The sequence below is a fragment of the Callithrix jacchus genome, chromosome 9, assembly GCF_049354715.1.
Source record: "Callithrix jacchus isolate 240 chromosome 9, calJac240_pri, whole genome shotgun sequence".
Lineage (NCBI taxonomy): Eukaryota > Metazoa > Chordata > Mammalia > Primates > Cebidae > Callithrix > Callithrix jacchus.
In genome coordinates this window covers 98098263-98117439 of record NC_133510.1, presented here as the reverse complement: position 1 = coordinate 98117439, position 19177 = coordinate 98098263, and the positions used below count along the sequence as shown (strand labels likewise).

Genomic DNA, 19177 nt, shown 5'->3' with positions numbered 1-19177 from the left:
TGCTATATTAAGAAAGTTCTAATAAGAATCACTAATGATAAAATAGGTTTTTGGCTTTTAGGTGGGGTGATTTTAATTAAAGTACAGAAAGATAAAAACATGGAAAACATTTCTATGTCCTATATTTTAGGATTATTTACAAATTCAATTTGAAGCCTCCCAGCTAAATACTGCAATTAGCTTTTGTTTTCTTTCCTGAAATCTCAGTAAATTGTCCATAAAGTGTAACTACACTATGACAAATGGAACAGGAGAGAAGAAATCAAAGGATAAAGTAAAATTTTGGGAAACAAAATGCAGATCGAGAAAGAATGACTGACTTAGTAGAACCAGAACCAAAGAAGCTTTAACTGAGTGACTGCAAAAGGCAATGCAATGAGAAAGAAGCCAGGATACCACACGAGGTAGGTGCTCAGAACCTTGAAGGAACCAGTGCTCAGATGCAGAGATGGTGCTTGGGATGTTAAAAAAAAAAAAAGATTGGTTGAAAGTGTGGATACAGAATAATTAAACTATCTTTCCCCAACCCTACTTAAGTCAGATGGAGGCCAGGCATGGTGGCTTATGCCGGTAGTCCTGGCACTTTGGTAGGTCGAGTGAGGCAGATCGCTTGAGTCCAGGAGTTTGAGACCAGCCTGAGCAATGTAGTGAAACTTCATCTCTACCAAGAAAAAAAAAAGCCAGGCGTGGTAGTGTGAACCTGAAGTCCCAACTACTTGGGAGGCTGAGGTGGGAGGACGGCTTGAACCTCCTCAAGAGACTGAGGTTGCAGTGAGCCAAGATCATGCCACTGCACTCCATCCTGGGTGACAGAGTCAGACCCTGTCTCAAAAAACAAAAAAAATCAGGTGGCCACTTTCTGCCCTCCCTTTTCAAGCAGGAGGAGACCAGAGATTAATTCTTTTGAGAAACTGCACTGGAAGAACATGGACTTAGAGGATACCAGGGATAAAAGAAGGTATGAATAAGATACAGGGTTGAAAATATGGAGGAAGTGAAAATCTGCATTTGTATGTGGGCTCCCTACCTTTTCCCAGGATACTGGCAATCATGTCTAGTTTGTCTGCCAGATTTTTTTTCTTTGGAGAAGTAAAATGGCCTCAGAAAAAAAGATCTGCATTTTGGTTGTCCCTTAATGATAAAAACAATAATAAAGCCTGTTTACCACCTTATCACTCTTCAATGAAGCCCTCCATTTACCAAGTCGTGGGTACATATTGGGTTTCCATTTAGCTGTTTTAATACCCTATTATTAAATATGAACTTAGAGCCCAGGATAGCCTGATATTTGAGGAAAATCTCTATACATGAAAGACCAGACATGAGTAGGGAGTAGATACAAAATGCAAAGATCAGAAAAATATTCCCCAAATATAACTAATATTTTGAAAGAAACCAGATGTATCCATAAAAAAAGAACAATGTTAGCAAAAAAAAATTTAGAGCAAGGAATTGCTCCTAGAAATTAAAAATGAGAGTCAAGGTAATTCATTAGAAGGATTGGGAGATAAAGTTGAAGAATTCACCCTGAAAGTACAACCCAAAGACAAAGGAATAGAAAATAGAATAGAATTGATAAATTAGAGAATCAAATAAGGTCTAACTTTTTTTTTTTTTTTTTAGGTGGAGTCTCACTGTCGCCCAGGCTGGAGTGCAGTAGGGCAATCTCGGCTCACTGCAACTTCCAACTCCCCAATTCCAACTCCCCCAGTAGCTGGGATTACAGGTGTACACCACCACACCCGGCTAATTTTATTTTTAGTAGAGACAGGATTTTGCCATGTTGGCCAGGCTGTTCTCAAACTCCTGACCTCAAATGATCTACCTACCTCGGCTTCCCAAAATGGGGATTACAGGCGTGAGCCACCGTGCCCAGCCGAGGTCTAACATATTCAATAGTAATAGTTTAAGAAAGGGAAAATAGAAGAGACTTAAGAATGAAATTATTAAATAATGTAAGAAAAATTCCACAAAAGGAAACCTTCTGTGGGTGGAAATGATCCATCATTATAAATTTTAAAAGAGCTATACTATCCTGAAATCACAACAATAGAGTCAAAGAAGACTGGACTGCTACTTTTAGCAGAGGCATAGAGGCTCTGAAGGCCTTTGATCTATTAGCTAGGTTCAAATTTGAGACGACGTCCTAAAGAAGGCTGAGGTTGTTTCAGGTCAGTAGTATGCCCTGGGTCTTGGCAGAAGCAAGTGTAAATCTTCTCTGAAGAAAATACTCATAATTGAGAACAGAAGTGAGAAAGGAAATATTTTTGTCTTTGTAAGCCATGCAACATCTGTTTACTCAAAAAGCGCTGAAGTAGCTATAGACAACATAAATGAGTGGGCATACCTTTGGTCCAATAAAACATACAAAAACAGGCAGTGAACTGGATTTGGCCCTTGGAGTGTAGTTTACCAACCCCTAATTTAAAAATCTTCATATGGCCGAGCGCGGTGGCTCATGCCTGTAATCCCAGCACTTTGGGTGGCCAAGGCGGGTGGATCACCTGAGGTTGGGAGTTCGAGACCAGTCTGACCAACATAAAGAAACCCATCTCCACTAAAAATACAAAATTAGCCAAGTGTGGTGGTACATCCCTGTAATCCCAGCTACTCAGGAGGCTGAGGCATGAGAATTAGTTGAACCTGGGAGGCGGAGGTTGCAGTGAGCCGAGATCACGCCATTGTACTCCAGCCTGGGCAACAAGAGCAAAACTCCATCTCAAAAAAAAAAAAAAATGAAATAAAATCTTGATATTCTCACAGATTAAGCTCAACCAAATATGAGTACACAAAATTATCAAATACACAAGGAAATAAGCCAGAAATCTGAATGAGTCAGAAATAAGCAGTACATAAAGACCCTCAAAGACAATATTAGATATTAAAATTGTCATATGCAGAATGTAACTATACGATATGCTTTAAGGAGAAAAAAATGGAATCTAAAAGTAAACAAGAAGCAGGAGCAGCAAAAATAACCAAGTAAATTTGAAAAGCCAAAAATCATTTAGAAAAACTCACTGAAATTAAAAAATGCATGTTGAAAGATGCCTTGAATGCACACATACATTTAACCCTCAGTTCCTTCTGAAACTGCATTAAAACAGCTAAAGGTTTGTGGGTTTTTATTTTTTTTAGACACCAAGTCTCACTGTGTTGCTCAGGATGGGACTCCTGGGCTCAAGCAATCCTCCCACCTCAGCCTCCTGATGAGCTGGGACTATAGATGTGAACTGCCACATCTGGTTTGATTTATGGTTTTTGTTTTTTAATGCATCTTACAAAGACTAAAAATGGATGGGACAAAAACAAATGATAACCACAAATTGTTGAAAGCTAAAAATAGATGAGGAGTGTTCATCCTAGAAGTCCTCAGAAGGATTTTTTATTCTGCAGTGTGGAAGGTTGTGAAGCAATCTGATTTGTATGACAGATCCTCCAAAATGCTCTTGTACTATGACATCTCTGGAAGGGAAGATGAAGTATTTGTTGAAAGTCTATTTAGAAGCAAATACACACTCACCAGAATGATAAAAATTTTAGTCTGGTGAAACCATGTGTAGAGTATATGGAGTAAAAATATGTGTGGATGGTGGGAGCGTCAGTTGGTACAATAAATTTGGGAAAGATTTTGCATTAGATAGTAAAATTGCATGAAATGCATGAAATCATTTATCCTAGAAAAACACACATTTACCAGGGGTATACAAAAATATTCATGTCAGCATTGTAAGAGCAAAAAAAAGAAAGCTCTTCAAATATCCATTGACAGGAGAATGGGTAAGTTAATTGTGGATAAGTTAATAATGGATAAGTTAATAATCACCCAATGGAATGTTATGCAACACTACAAAAGGAATCAACTACAAATGGGTGAATCCCCAAAATACAATGTTGTATGAAAAAAGCCTAAAAGTATACAAAATCATAACTTAACTGATTTGTTGAAAACAGGCAAATAGACTGTTGAGATGTATTTATGTGGGGAAAGCTTATTTTGTGCAAGCTAAGGAAATATTAATACTAAATTAGAATACTAGTTACTTCTGAAGGGGTAGGAAGAGGGTGAAAACAGAATACAAGGGGCTTGAAAAATGTTGATAGAGTTCTAATTATTTGCTTTTAAACAAGCCACCCCAAAAACGTAATGGTTTAAAACAACATGTATTGCGTTCATGAATCTACAACATGGGACAAAGCTTAGGAGAGACGGCTTGTCTCTCTCCTTTCAGTCACAGCAAGGTCAGCTCAAATAGTGGGGTTGGGATCTATGTAATCACTCACATGTCCAGAAGTTGATAGTGACTGCTGGGACTTCAGGTGGAGCTAAAGCCAGAACACATACCTACTCCTGTTTCCCTTCCTCACAACCTAGAGGCTAGGTGTTCCAAGGACAAGGATTGAGAAAGCCACGTGGGAGCTGTTGCCATTTGCTGCCTGGCATTAGAATTCATGTGTCAGGCTACACATGGGGGCTCACACCTGTAATCCCATCACTTTGGCCAAGGTGGGCAGATTGCCTGAGCTCAGGAGTTCAAGAACAGAATGGGCAACATGGCAAAACCCCGTCTCTACAAAAAATAAAAAAATATGGTGGCATGCCCCTGTGGTCCCAGCTACTCATGAGGCTGAGGTGGGAGAATCTCCTGAGCCTGGGAACCGGAGGTTGCAGTAAGCCAAGATCGCACCACTGCCCTCCAGCCTGGGTGACAAAGCAAGGCTCTGTCTCAAAAAAAAGGAAAAAATGTCATTCAGTGTCTTCTGCTGCATTCTGCTCATGGAAGAAGTCACAAAGGTCTGTGCTGATTGAAATGGAGGGGAAATGGACTACTTCCTGATGATAAAGTGGCAAGCTTCTGGAAGAGCATGTGGAACCAGAAATACCAAAAATGTTTCCCTCACTTGGGGGAAAGAATATTGTATTTCAGCAGCCTCACTTGGAAACCCAAGGTAGAGAAGCCTTACCTCACAAGATTGGGACCTGGGAGGTCCGGAGTGGCTTTCATCCTATGGAATTATTTACAAATTGATACATAAGAAACCATAAGAAGTTGAAAGGATTGTAATGTCTTAAGCAGGGCTTGGTGGTGCACTGCTGCCCTAGCTATTCTGGGGGTTGAGGTGGGAGGATGGCTTGAGCCCAGGAGTTGGTGACTGCAGTGAGCTATGACAGTGCCACCGCAGTCCAGCCTGGGTGACACAGTGAGACCCTGTCTATAAAATTTTTTAAAAGGGGGGAAGGGGTATCATCCTGGACCTTTAAACTTGTATGGGCCGGAGATGGCTAAGAATACTACTCAACTACAAACTGGACTACATTTTATGGGAAATGAAGGGTAATTTCCATGTGGCTGCTAGAGGAAGTGTTGAAAGAGGAAGTGCCAGGGAGAAGCCAGATGGTCTTTTTTAACCTATCCTCAGAAACCAAGCAGCACTGCTTCCTGTCATTTTATTATTGATGCAAAGACCCACCCACATTCAAAGGGAGATAAACTATGCCCCTTGAAAAGAAAGATGCAAGATTCTGGAAGAGTTAAGGGGACCAAAGCTGTTTTTTCAGCCATTTTTGAAAACTTCAATCTCTGATCCTATTCTACTAATTAAGCTGATTGTAGATTCTTAAGATCAAATAGGCACTTTTGCATATTTTACAACATTTGATAGGAAAATAAATCTGTATGTGGAAAAAATGAGATGCTGTTAGACCTCCAGGTCTCCTCCCATTCCCTGTATCCAAGGAAGGGGAGTAAGCCCTTGAGCAGTTGTAAACACAAAATTGTCCTTACATGAGTATGTAACAGAAAATTTAGTAGACTATATATGAAAACTGGGACAGGAAGTGGGTGGTGCTAGGTATGAGGAGGGGAGTGGGAAAAAGCCCTAAAAGTCCTCATCTATGTTGAAAAGACAACAAATAATGCCTAAAGTTGGAAACATCTAGAAATATTATAAGCACATAATTTACAACTATGGTAGTGAATAACAAAATAAGCTAAAAGGGTTGGAAGTAGTTGTTGCTGGGAGTGGAAATCAGTTCAGAAAATGGAACTATATGATTTCTTCAGTGAGGTACATATGTTCAATGTACTAAATTTAAGAGGGAAAATGGAACAACAAGCTTGTTAGCTTGTTGAGCTAAACAAGCTAAAATCACTGAATGAAGAATTAAGTCTTCTGGCAATGTTTGTTCACATGAACATGTCAATATTATCCAAATAAATTCTGCATGTCTCTTTAACTTTAGTTTCCTCTATAATAACAATGTTGATATCAAGTTAATGACCAAAAAAAAGTCAGAACAGAATACTGTGAAAAAGAAGAGAGATTGGCCAGGTGTGGTGGCTCGGCACTTTGTAATCCCAGCACTTTGCAAGGCCAAGACAGGCGGACCACAAGTTCAGGAGTTTGAGACCAGCCTGACCAACATGGTGAAACCCCATCTCTACTAAAAATACAAAAATTAGCAGGGCATGGCGGCACACGCCTATAATCCCAGCTACTTGGGAGGCCGAGGCAGGAGAATCGCTTGAACCTAGGAGGCAGAGGTTGCAGTGAGCCAAGATCGCGCCATTGCACTCCAGCCTGGGCAACAGATAGAGACTTCATCTCAAAAAAGAAGAGAGATCAGAAAAAGAGTTGTGTTGTTTTTTTTTTTTAAACATCCGAGTCTAGCTCTGTTTTTCAAATGAACTCACACTTCTTAGGCTAGTTAATAGAGCTACTAAAAACTTCATTTAACAATATCACTTAATTGGCCAGGCATGGTGGCTCATGCCTGTAATACCAGCACTTTGGGAGGCCGAGGCAGTAGATCACGAGGTCAGGAGTTCAAGACCAGCCTGGCCAAGATGGTGAAACCCCATCTTGACTAAAAATACAAAAATCAGCTGGGCGTGGTGTCAGGTGCTTGTAATCCCAGCTACTCAGGAGGCTGAGGCAGGAGAATCACTTAAACCTGGAGGGGCAGAGGTAGCAGTGAGCTAAGATTGCACCACTGTACTCAGCCTGAGTGACAAAGTGAGACTCCATCTCAAAAAAAAACGAAAGAAAAGGCACTTGGCAAAAACACTCAACAAACTAGGAATGAAATTATCTCAACCTAATAAAGGCCATGTTTAAAAAGCCCACAGCTAACATCATATTCAATAGTGAAAAACTGCAAGTATGTATACTCTTGCTACTTCTATTCAACATATTGCTAAAAGCTTTTGCCAGAGCAATTAGGCAAAAAATAAATATAAGCTCAACATTGGAAAAGGAGGGCCAGGCATGGTGGCTCATGCCTGTAATCCTAACACTTTGGGAGGCTGAGATGGGAAGATTGCTTGCTTGAGGCCAGAAGTTCAAGATTAGTCTGAGCAACACAGCAAGACCCTGTCTCTACAAAAAACTTTTTAAAAATTAGCCAGGCATGATGTTTCATGCTTATAGTCCCAGCTGTGCAGGAGGCTAATGCAGGAGGATCACTTGAGCCCAATATCCAGGCTCAGTGAGCCATGATTGCTCCACTTCATTGCAGCTTGGATGACAGAGTGAAACCTTGCCCCCCAAAAAAGGAAGCAAAATTATCTCTGTTAACAAATGACATGGTCTTATATGTGGAAAACCCTAGATTCCACCAAAAAATGGTTAGAACTAATAAATGAATTCAGCAAAGTCGCAAGGTACAAAAGCAACACACAAATCAGTTGGCTTCTATACACTAACAATGAACAACTCATAAAGGAAACAAAGAAAACAATCACATTTAAAATAGCATAAAAAAGAATAAAGTATTTAGGAATAACAAGTAAAAGACATATATTGAAAACCACAAAACATTGCTGAAAGAAATTAGACACAAATAAATGGAAAGACACTTGTGTTTGTGGATGGGAAGACTTAATATTGTTAAAATTAAAATGCCATACTACCCGAAGTAAGTTACAGATTCATTGCAATACCTATCAAAATCCCAGTTCCATTTTTCTCTGCAGATTTTTAAAAGTCCTAAAATTCATATGGAATCTCAAAAGACCCTGAATAGACAAAACAATCTTAAGAAAGATAAAGCCTTCCACTTCCTGACTTTAAAACATTGTCCAAAGATGCAGTAATCAAAACAGAGTGGTACTGGCATAAGAACAAATAGACCAATTGAACAGAATAGAGAACCTAGAAATAAACTCTCAAGTATCTGGTTAAGTGATCTTCGAGAAGGGTACCAAGGCTACATAGTGAGGAGAAAATAGTGTTGGGAAAACTGAATATCCGCAAGCAAAAGAATGAAGTTCAACCTTTACCCTACACCATATACTAAAATTAACTCAAAATGGACCAAAGACCTAAATGTAAGACCTGAAACTATAAAACTCCTAGAAGAAAACAGGAAGGAAGCTTCATGATATTGGATTTAGCAGTGATTTCTCACATATGATACCAAAAGCACAGACAAAGCAAAAATAGACAACTGGGGCTACATCAAACTTACAAACTTCTGACAGCAAAGGACACAATCAACAGAATGAAAAGATAACCTAGGGAATGGGAGAAAATATCCACGATACATAAAGAAGGCCTACAACAACAAAAAACCCGATTCACAAGTGGACAAAGGACTTGAATAAACTTTTCTCCAAAGAAGATACACAAATAGTAGTAGTAGTGGTAGAGACGGTGTCTCCTATGTTTTCCAGACTGGCCCTGAACTCCTTGGGCTCAAGCGATGCTCCCACCTCAGCCTCAGCCTCCTGGGTAGCTGGGACTATGGGTACGCGCCACCACATCCAGGTAATTTTTAACTTTTTTGTATAGACAGAGTTCTCACTCTGTTGGCGAGGCTGGTCTCAAACCCCTGGGCAAAAGCGATCCTCCCGCCCCTTCCTCCCAAAGTGCTAGGATTACAGGCGTGAGCCAGCATGCCCACCAGAGCCAATTATTTTTATTTGAGGAAACTGAAGTTCCCAAAGGAGGAATCCCCATCTGGGGAAGCCTTGTTTGGCCGAGCTTTCCAGCATATGCCCGTCTTCTAGATTCAACCTCTGAAAACTCTAATGCCTAAGGTACCTTTGCTTCCAGGGAAAACCAATTCCGCCTGCGGTCTGTCTCTGCGCACGCGCAGAACCACCAAATCGGGCACACGCGTGGGAACCTTCTGGGCGTGGGCTTCGGCTGCTTCCATCCGGTGGGTTTTGCTTGGCGCACCCGGGAGGCGGGGCCTGTGGGGCAACATGGAGTTAGTGGAGGTTCTGAAGCGCGGGCTACAGCAGGTTACCGGCCATGGCGGTCTCCGAGGCTATCTACGGATGTTATTCAGGTAGGCGGCCGGAATCATACTCGGCCTCTGAGGCTGGACTTTGCCTGTTTGATTTCTTGAAAGGGGATACAAACTCGGGTCACCTTGAAGAATACACAGCTTTTGTCAAGGACAACCGCCCCAATCTCTGCCTTACCACCCCCAGGCTGGTCTCTGTCCAGTATCTCCCCGAGACGAGACCGAAGCTATCGGTAGAGTCAGAGCTGTGACACGGAGGCAAGGGCATCTGGGTTGCACTCCTTTCCCACGCCCTGGAGAGTAATGAGCATTAAGAGACATTAACTCGGTGACCTTGGTAAAGTGTTTCCCTGCATTGGCGTACAGTTCCCTTTCTGTACGGCGTTGAAGGTGGTAATAATGGTCCCTGCTCATCTGACATTCATTGATCCCACGAGCAATAACATAGTTTCGTGGAAACCTAAATGGATACCCAGAGCGGAATGAAAGAGCCTGGAGACCTTCGTATCATTTTAAGAAGATGAAATACCTTGGTTTTTTGATTTCCTGAAGGTTTTGCTAACTCCAGTGCCTCCTGGCTGAGGGATAGTAGATACAAGTAGTCCTGTAATCTGAAGAGACTACATTTATATTTTTAGTGTAATTTGGGCACATCAGTTGTCAGTTCATCTTTTCCCATTCTATGCATGATTCTGGGGGACAACATGAACAAGGATTCTAGAGCTTTTAACCTGAAAGCTGATTCTTCAACATTGGGTGGCAGGAGCCTGGAGGTGAAGGCTGGAAGTATGCAATCAGTGTGACTATCCCCAGCACTTACTCATCTTGCTAGTTGATGGAGCAGCCCTTGTGTCTGAAAGTTGTTATTCTTACTTTTTTTCTGTTTGTGTTTTGAGCAAAGGATCATTCTAAAATGTCTGTTTTCTTTTGGGTATTCACAGAGTAAATGATGTGAAAATTGGTACATTAGTGGGGGAAGACAAATATGGAAACAAATACTATGAAGACAACAAGCAATTTTTTGGTGAGTGCAGTATTTTTTAGTATGAATAATTGGATTGGGATTTGATTTGAGTCTATTTTTCATGTTATGCAAGGAGCTTTTACAAAGCACTTGGAAAATGATGAAAAACCTCAATAGAAAATGAAAAAAGGTAGTTTACAGAAAGAAAAATAAATAGCCAGTGAAGGTATGGAAAATGCTTATTCTCACTTGTAATAACAGAAATGCAACTTTAAAAAAAGTGTTACATTTTTTTCACCTATCAAATTTTGAAGCATTTTTCTTTTCTTTTTTTTTGAAACGGAGTCTTGCTTTGTTGCCCGGGCTGGAGTGCAGTGGCATGATCTTGGCTCACTGAAACCTCTCCCTCCCAGATTTCAGCGATTCTCCTGCCTCAGCCTCCCAAGTAGCTGAGACTAGCACCACTACACCCAGCTAATTTTTGTGTTTTTAGTAGAGATGGGGTTTCACCATATTAGCCAGGCTGGTCTCAACCTCCTGACCCCATGATCTGCCTGCCTCAGCCTCGCAAAGTGCTGGGACTACAGGCGTGAGCCACCGCACCCAGCCTTGAAGTATTTTTCAATCTGATAAACCCCAATATGGGCAAAGGCACAGGAATATATAGGTTAATGCAGCCTTTTGGGAGGGATAATTTGGTGATATTTGTCAAAATTTACATTGTACATATCCTTTGTGTCAGCACTTCCACTTTTAAGAATTAATTCTGGCAGGGCGCGGTGGCTCACGCCTATAATCCCAGCACTTTGGGAGGCCGAGGCAGGTGGATCACAAGGTCAAGAGATTGAGACTATCCTGGTCAACATGGTGAAACCCCGTCTCTACTAAAAATACAAAAATTAGCTGGGCATGGTGGTGCGCGCCTGTAGTCCCAGCTACTCGGGAGGCTGAGGCAGGAGAATTGCTTGAACCCAGAAGGCAGAGGTTGCGGTGAGCCGAGATCGTGCCATTGCACTCCAGTCTGGGTAACAACAGTGAAACTCCGTCTCAAAAAAAAAGAATTAATTCTACAAATATTCTTGCAAAACAAGCACCCATCACAGCATTGTTTTATTATATTTTTAAAATTTATTTATTTATTTTTGAGACAGAGTCTCCCTCTGTTACCCAGGCTAGAGTGCACTGGCTCAATCATGGCTCATTACAGCCTTGACTTCCTGGGCTCAAGCTATCCTCCTACCTCAGTTAACCAAGTAGCTGGGATTACAGGCATGTGTCATCATGCCTGGCTAATTGTTTAAAATAAATTGTTTTTGGAGAGTTGGAGTCTTGCTATGTTTCTTAGGCTGGTCTTGAACTCCTGGGCTCAGGTGATCCTTCCACCTCAGCCTCCCAAAGTGCTTGAATTGCAGGTGAGTCACTGTGCCAGGCCACAGCATTTTTGTTTGTTTGTTGTTGTTATTTTGAGACAGGGTCTTACTCTGTGGCCTAGGCTGCAGTACATACAGCAGTGTGATCTTGGCTCCCTGCAGCTGTAGCCTCCTGGGCTCCAGCCATCCTCCTCCCATCCTCTTGCCTCAGCCTCCTGTGTAGCTGGGACTACAGTGATGCACCACCACACCTGGGTAATTTTTAATTTTTTATTTTTGAGACGGAGCCTCACTCTGTCACCCAGCCTGAAGGGCAGTGGTATGATCTTGGCTCACTGCAACTTCCACCTCCTGGGTTCAAGCGATTCTCCTGCCTCAGCCTCCCAACTAGCTGTGACTACAGGCATGTGCCACCACACCCAGCTAATTTTTTCTATTTTTAGTAGAGACAGAGTTTCACCGTATTAGCCAGGGTGATCTCAATCTCCTGACCTTGTGGTCTGCCTACTTTGGCTTCCCAAAGTGTTAGGATTACAGACGTGAGCCACTGCACCGGGCCTTAATTTTTTTTTTTTTAGAGACAGAGTCTCACTTAGTTCCCCAGGCTGGTCTTGAATTCCTGGTCTTAAGCCATCCTCCTGCCTCAGCCTCTCAAAGCGCTGGGATCATGGGTGTGAGCCACCATGCTAATAAATTTTAAAAGCAACATTAGTGTGTGTAAGTTGGATACTGATGAATTAGACATTTTTAGAATACTTTGTTAAGAATGATATGAACCTATAAATTTAATATAGAGAGATGTCAAAGATGTGTGTGATATAAAAACTCTAGTTGCAGAACAACGTTTGGTATCCTCAAAAGGAGAAAATACATGCTTTTTGTGTGCATGTTAAATTTTGGAAGGAAACACAATAAACCTGTAGAATCAGATGGTAGAGATTCAACATTCTGCCCCTCTACTTTATAACTTTGTGACCTGGTTAACTTAATTAACTTCCCTAAGCCTTTGCTTTCTCGTCTGTAAAGTAGAATAATAATAATATGTGCCTCAGAAAGATAGATGAGAAGTGAATTGGAGAAACTTACCCTGATGTAGGGTTTCTCAACCTAAGCAGTATTAACACCATGGGACAGACAATTCTTTCTTTTCATTTTTTGTTTTTTTTATTTCAGTAGTTTTTGGGATACAGGCAGTTTTGGTTACATGGATAAGTTTTGTAGTGGTGAATTCTGAAATTTTGGTATACCTGTAACCCGAGCAGTGTACACTATATCCAGTATGTAGTCGTTTATCCCCTTGAGTCCCCAAAGTCCATTATGTCCTTCTTATACCTTTGCATCCTTATATCTTAGCTCCCACTTATAAGTGAAAACATACAATACGTATTAAGAAGAGAATAGTGTTGGGAAAACTGAATATCCACAAGCATTTCGCCAGGTTACCCAGGATGGTCTCAAACTTCCGAGCTCAAGCAATCCTCCTGCCTCAGCCTCCCAGAGTGTAGGGATTAAGGTGTGAGCCACCACACCCAGCCAATTGTGTTTATTTAAAAAAAAATTCACAGCATTTTAAAAAATAGCAACACAACATTCCTGTGTATGGAAGAACCATTATTTATTTCTTCAATCCTGTTACTGTTGATAGATACATAGGTTGCTTTAGACTTTTTGCTATTAGGAATGGTGCTACTGTGAACTTGCTTGTAACCACATTCGTGCGTTTAAATAAATTCCTGGCCTCATCTCTACTAACAATGCAAAAATTAGCTGGGCATGGTGGCACATGCCTGTGGTCCCAGCTACTCATGAGGCTGAGGCAGGAGAATCACTTGAACTTGGGAGGTGGAGGTTGCAGGCAGTGAGCCTAGGTCACGCCACTGCACTCCAGCCTAGGAGTATATATATATATATATATATATATATACACATATATACACGTTATATATATTTTTAATATATATAATATGTTGCATATAATATAATAATATATAATATATATAATATACAAATTTATATTTGTTGTATATTATATATAAATGTATATATTTATGTGTGTGTGTGTGTGTGTGTGTATTAATTAATCAATTAATACCTGGAATTGGAGTTACCGAGTCTGAGAATAGGCATTTAACATTTCAAGAAATACGAAGAGAGAGAAATTGAGAGACTGATTGTTAAGGCCCAGCTCCACCATTATAGCCTAACTGTATTGTCAGGACCTGACCTATGAAACCTTTCCCAAGGTCTCCTCCATCTGCCTCTACATGCCCCTGCCTCATTGGATTATAGTTTACTTTTGGTTAGCTCTTCTTAAGATTGATTTATCTAAATGAAGCAGCATATCTTGATTGAAATCTGTATTTTAAAAAATAGATGAGGTCATGTTTAAATAGCAGTAATCAATATTTGTTGATGATATGTTTACCTAGGAAAACCCTGTAAATGAAATGCAGATTACCTTTTGCTTATTGGTTTAAAATCCATCATAGGAATGAATTAATTCAGTGTTTCCTATTTGGCAGGTAAGAGCAGTAAGGAAGGGATAGAAGGAATTAATATTTATTATGCGCTTACATGGCTGATGCTAAACTAGGTAAATGTATGTGATATTTAATTTTCATAGCAACTCTAAGATGTAGGTGTAGTCATCTACTTTTAATAGATAAAGAGGCTCATAAAATTTGCCTAATATCCACTGATGGTAAGTGACAAAGACTTGATTAGAACCCAAGGCTTTGCTCAGTTTAAGGACCCAACAGAAACAGTTTTGTAAATAGTGATTAGGCCCGTAACTGGTGCACAGCAATTTCCTAAATAAGGAATGCAGCCATATTATTTTGATGACATGAGCTGTCCTATGTACCTAACCATCATTTCTAATGTTTCCTTATTGTGTATAATTCACAAATTTCCAAAAGAATCTGGGGTGGTTTTTAAAAATATTTATATGGAGACATGGCATTCAAGTATGATTGCTACAAATGTGTTTTTGCCCCAGTCTCAAGAGGAGCACCTTCTTTTCTGAATACCTAGAACATCTGGGAACACATTTCCCTACCCTGTCTGCTACTCCCTCTGTGGGGAGCTGGCAGGGAAGCAAGGATTCTCCTCTGTGGAAAAGGCCTGAGCCTCACCCACAGCAGTGAGTTATCTCAGTCCTTGGTGCCCGTTGCTGATTAAAGCTTGCCACACACGTCCTGGAGCTTGCCTTCACGAATTCAGCCAGGGTGTTATTCCTCCAGTAGCTCCCTTATATAAGATCACAAAAAGTCTTTTCTTAATAAAAAGATTGTCTTCTTTGCTATTATGCACTTATTTTTAAAAAATAAAAAGTTTTTCTTCTTAAATGTTCATCTTTCCACCCAGGCCGTCACCGATGGGTGATATATACTACTGAAATGAACGGCAAAAACACATTCTGGGATGTGGATGGAAGCATGGTGCCTCCTGAATGGTAAGCTAAGGCAACATTTTGTATGATTTTATTTTATTTGTCTTCACCCAGGATGGAATGCAGTGACACAATCACGACTCACTTCAGCTTTGACCTCCCAGGCTCAAGTGATCCTCCCACATCAGCCTCCCTAGTAGCTGGGACTATAACCCTGTGCCGTCTTACCTAGATAATTTTTTTTGTTGTTTGTTTGCTTTTTTTTTGAGATGGAGTGTCACTCTGTCACCCAGGCTGCAGTGCAGTGGCATGATCTTGGCTCACCGCAACTGCTGCCTCCTAGGTTCAGGCAATTCTCCTGCCTCAGCCTCCTGAGTAGCTGGGACTACAGGCGCGAGCCACTGTGCCCAGCTAATTTTGTATTTTTAGTAGAGTTGGGGTTTCACTATGTTTGCCAGACTGGTCTTGAACTCCTGATCTCAGGTGATCCACCCACTTTGACCTCCCAAAGTGCTGGGATTACAGGTATGAGCCACTGTGCATGGCTTGTTTTTTTTTTTTTACACAGAATCTCACTCTGTTGGCCAGGCTGGGGTGCAGTGGCATGATCTCAGCTCACTGCAACCTCTGACTCCCAGGTTCAAGCAGTTCTGCCTCAGCCTCCCGAGGAGCTGGGACTACAGGCATGAGCCACCACATCCAGCTAATTTTTGTATTTTTAGTAGAGAAGGGGGTTTCACCATGTTGGCCAGGCTGGTCTTGAACTCCTGACCTCAGGTGATCCACCCCGCCTTGGCCTCTCAAAGTGCTGGGATTACAGGCATGAACCACTACACCTGGCCTAATTTTTGTAGTTTTTAATAGAGATGGGATTTTACCATGTTGCCTAGGCTGGTCTCAAACTCCTGAGCTCAAGTGATCCACCCACCTAGGCCTCCTAAAGTGCCGGGATTACAGTCATGAGCCACCATGCCTGGCTCTTTTTTTTTTTTTTTTTTTTAATTGAGATGAGATCTCGCTATGTTGCCCAGGCTGGAACTCCTGGGTTCAAGGAATCCTCTCACCTCAGCCTCCCAAGGACCTGGGATTATAAGCCCAAGCCACCATGCCTGGTTCATTTTATTTTATTTAACTTGGCAATATTTATTTCATTACAAAAATATTTATTGAATACCTCTCAATAAGGCAGTCAGTGGCATTCTTCTGAAAGTATATATCCTAATTACACTGAGTGCATAACAAGTTACCCTAAAACTTAGTGGCTTAAAACAACAATTATTTCTCTCTCCGTATTTTTTGGGGGGGGTCAGGAGTTTGGACAAGACAAAATGGGGGTGGCTAATCTCTGTTCCTGGATGTCTAGAGCCTCAGCTGGAAGACTCCAAGGTTGGACACTGGAATCATCTGAAAACGTATTCACTTAGTATCTGGCATTTAATGCTGACTGTCAGCTAGGGGTATAGATGTGGCTGTGGGTTGAAGTACCTTCATGTTGCCTGGGCTGACCCAGGCAAGTGCTCTGAGAGAGTGAGTTAGGCAGAGCCATATTGCCTTATCGGACTTAGTCTTGCAAATTGTCCTGTATCACTTTCATATTCCATTGATGGAGGCAATTAGAAAAGCTCCACCCAAGTTCTGCATGAGAAAACATAGACCTATCTCTTGATGGAGGCATGCCGATAGATAACGGTATATATTAGGATGTATAATGGTGTGTGGCTGTCTTGGGAAAACAATACGCCATAGTATCACCTGTCTGATAAAAGAACTTTGGCTCTCATCTGATCTAGCAGGTAAACTTTGGCTCTAATCTTATAAGCAAGTTCCTTAACCTCTCTGGGACTTAGTTTCATCATCTGTAAAATGATAGCCCTAAAATTCCTTAGGTCTCCAAAAACTGCATGGCTTCATAATATGCATATTGTGAAATGAAATTCTAAATGCTCACTTGAATTACCAAATTTTGCATACAGTATTTCGAAGCAAAGTACCTATATCTGTTTTATAGATTGCTGAAATAATGCCATACAGTTGATATACAATTAAACTCTGAAGATCTTTTCCACTGTTCTAGAAAAATTCACCCAAAAACTAGAAATAAGTATATCTGATTGGCTGTGACATTTTATTTTAATTGATTTTGATTGTCAGAGCTAGCTTTGGGCTCTCTTTAGTAGAAAGTGGGATCATCTCAGCATATCTGCCTCTGTTCTGAGGAGTCACTCTTTAGAAGAGAGCTATGAAACAATAGGACATAGTGGGGACTACAGTGAGCTGAAAAGTACAGACTTGGTCAAAGAGGGCAGCAGCCTTATTCAGCAATCCCCAGTTCCATCAGGTGAGAATTCTGCGAAGGGTTTCTGGATGATTTTTCAAAGGTGGACATCTGTATTTCTTGTGAGAGTTCTTGTTTTTTCTTTCTTTTTTTTTTTAGATGGAGTCTCACTCTGTCTCCTAGGCTGGAATGCACTGGTGCCATCTTGGCTCACTGCAACCTCCACCTCCTGGGTTCAGGCGATTCTCTCGCCTCAGCCTCTTGAGTAGCTGGGATTACAGGTGTGCACCACCATGCCCGGCTAATTTTTATACTTTTACTAAAGACAGGTTTCACCATGTTGGCCAGGATGGTCTCAAACTCCTGGCCCCGAGTGATCCACCCACTTCGGCCTCTCAAAGTGTTGGGATTATAGGCATGAGCCACTACACCTGGCCAGTTTTTGTTTTTTCAACTAATTTTTAAAAATATTCAACAATTTAAATATAGCATTATCTAGCAGAACTTTCCACTTTCGTGTTCTTTATCTGCCCTGTCCAATAGAGTAGCCACTTGCCACATGTGGCCCAGAACACTTTATTATTATTATTATTATTTTGAGACAAGGTCACACTCTGTTGCCCAGGCTGGAGTGCAGTGGCACAATCAGGGCTCACTTCAGTCTCCACCTCCTGGGCTCAAGTGATCCTCCTGCCTCAGCCCCTGAGTAGCTGGGACTACAGACATATGCCACCATGCCCAGCTAATTTTTTTGTATTTTTAGAAGAGATAAGCTTTTGTCATGTTGCCCAGGCTAGTCTCGAACTCCTGGACTCAAATGATTCACCCACCTCTGCCTCCCAAAGTGCTGGGATTACAGGCATGAGCCACCATGCCTGGCCTTTCTAGAGCACTTTAAAATGTGGATAATGCAACTGAGGAAATTTTAAAATTTGAATTTAAGATAAATAGGCTACTCGATTGGACAGAACAGTTTTATTTTTTTCAAATACTGTGTGAGCTAAGCAAAACATATTTGTACCTATGTTTTTACTGAGTTACAATCAGTTTTCAACCCTGTTCTTCTACTTGGACTAACTATGGGCATTGACCATGTCAGTGATGCAATTTAAAGAACATGATAGTGGGTAATGTCTTTAAAATTTCACAGGGGCTGGGTGTGATGGCTCATACCTGTAATCCCAGCAGTTTGGAAGGCTGAGGCATGAAGATCACTTGAGGCCAGAAGTTTGAGACCAGCCCAGGCAACTTAACAAGGCCTCATCTTTTTTTTTTTTTTGAGACAGAGTTTCGCTGTTGTTACCCAGACTGGAGTGCAATGGTGCGATCTCAGCTCACCGCAACCTCTGCCTCCTGGGTTCAAGCAATTCTCCTGCCTCAGCCTCCCGAGTAGCTGGGACTACAGGCGCGCACCACCATGCCCAGCTAATTTTTGTATTTTTAGTAGAGACGGGGTTTCACCTTGTTGACCAGGATGGTCTCGATCTCTTGACCTTGTGATCCACCCACCTCGGCCTCCCAAAGTGCTGGGATTATAGGCATGAGCCACTGCGCCTGGCCAACAAGGCCTCATCTTTATAAATAAAAAAAGTTTTAAAAATTAGCCAGACATGGTGACGCATGCCTTTAGTTGCAGCTACTTGGGAGGCTGAGGTGGGAGGATCCCTTGAGTCTAGGGGTTCAAGGTTGCACTGAGGTATGACTACACCACTGTACTCCAGCTTGAGCCACAGAGTGAAACCCTGTCTCTCCCTTTTTTGTTTTTTTTTTTTTTGAGACGGAGTCATACTCCTGTGGCCCAGGCTGGAGTCCAGTGACGCGATCTTGGCCCACTGCAATGTCTGCTTCCCAGGTTCAAGCGATTCTCCTGCCTCAGCCTCCCGAGTAGCTGGGACTACAGGCACCTAACCCCATGCCCAGCTAA

At 41.5% G+C, this 19177-nt stretch overlaps 1 protein-coding gene across 1 annotated transcript in view; it reads left to right on the top strand.

Annotated features, from left to right (window-relative positions):
- Positions 1-9192: 9192 nt before the first annotated feature.
- The window catches only part of NDUFA12 (NADH:ubiquinone oxidoreductase subunit A12), a 36920-nt gene continuing 26935 nt past the window's right edge, over positions 9193-19177 (top strand). The window contains exons 1-3 of the mRNA XM_035257317.2: positions 9193-9295; positions 10195-10277; positions 14954-15041. Of these exons, the coding sequence (XP_035113208.1) occupies positions 9210-9295; positions 10195-10277; positions 14954-15041 (257 nt within the window). The 5' untranslated portion in view covers positions 9193-9209. The remainder of the gene's footprint in view (positions 9296-10194; positions 10278-14953; positions 15042-19177) is intronic.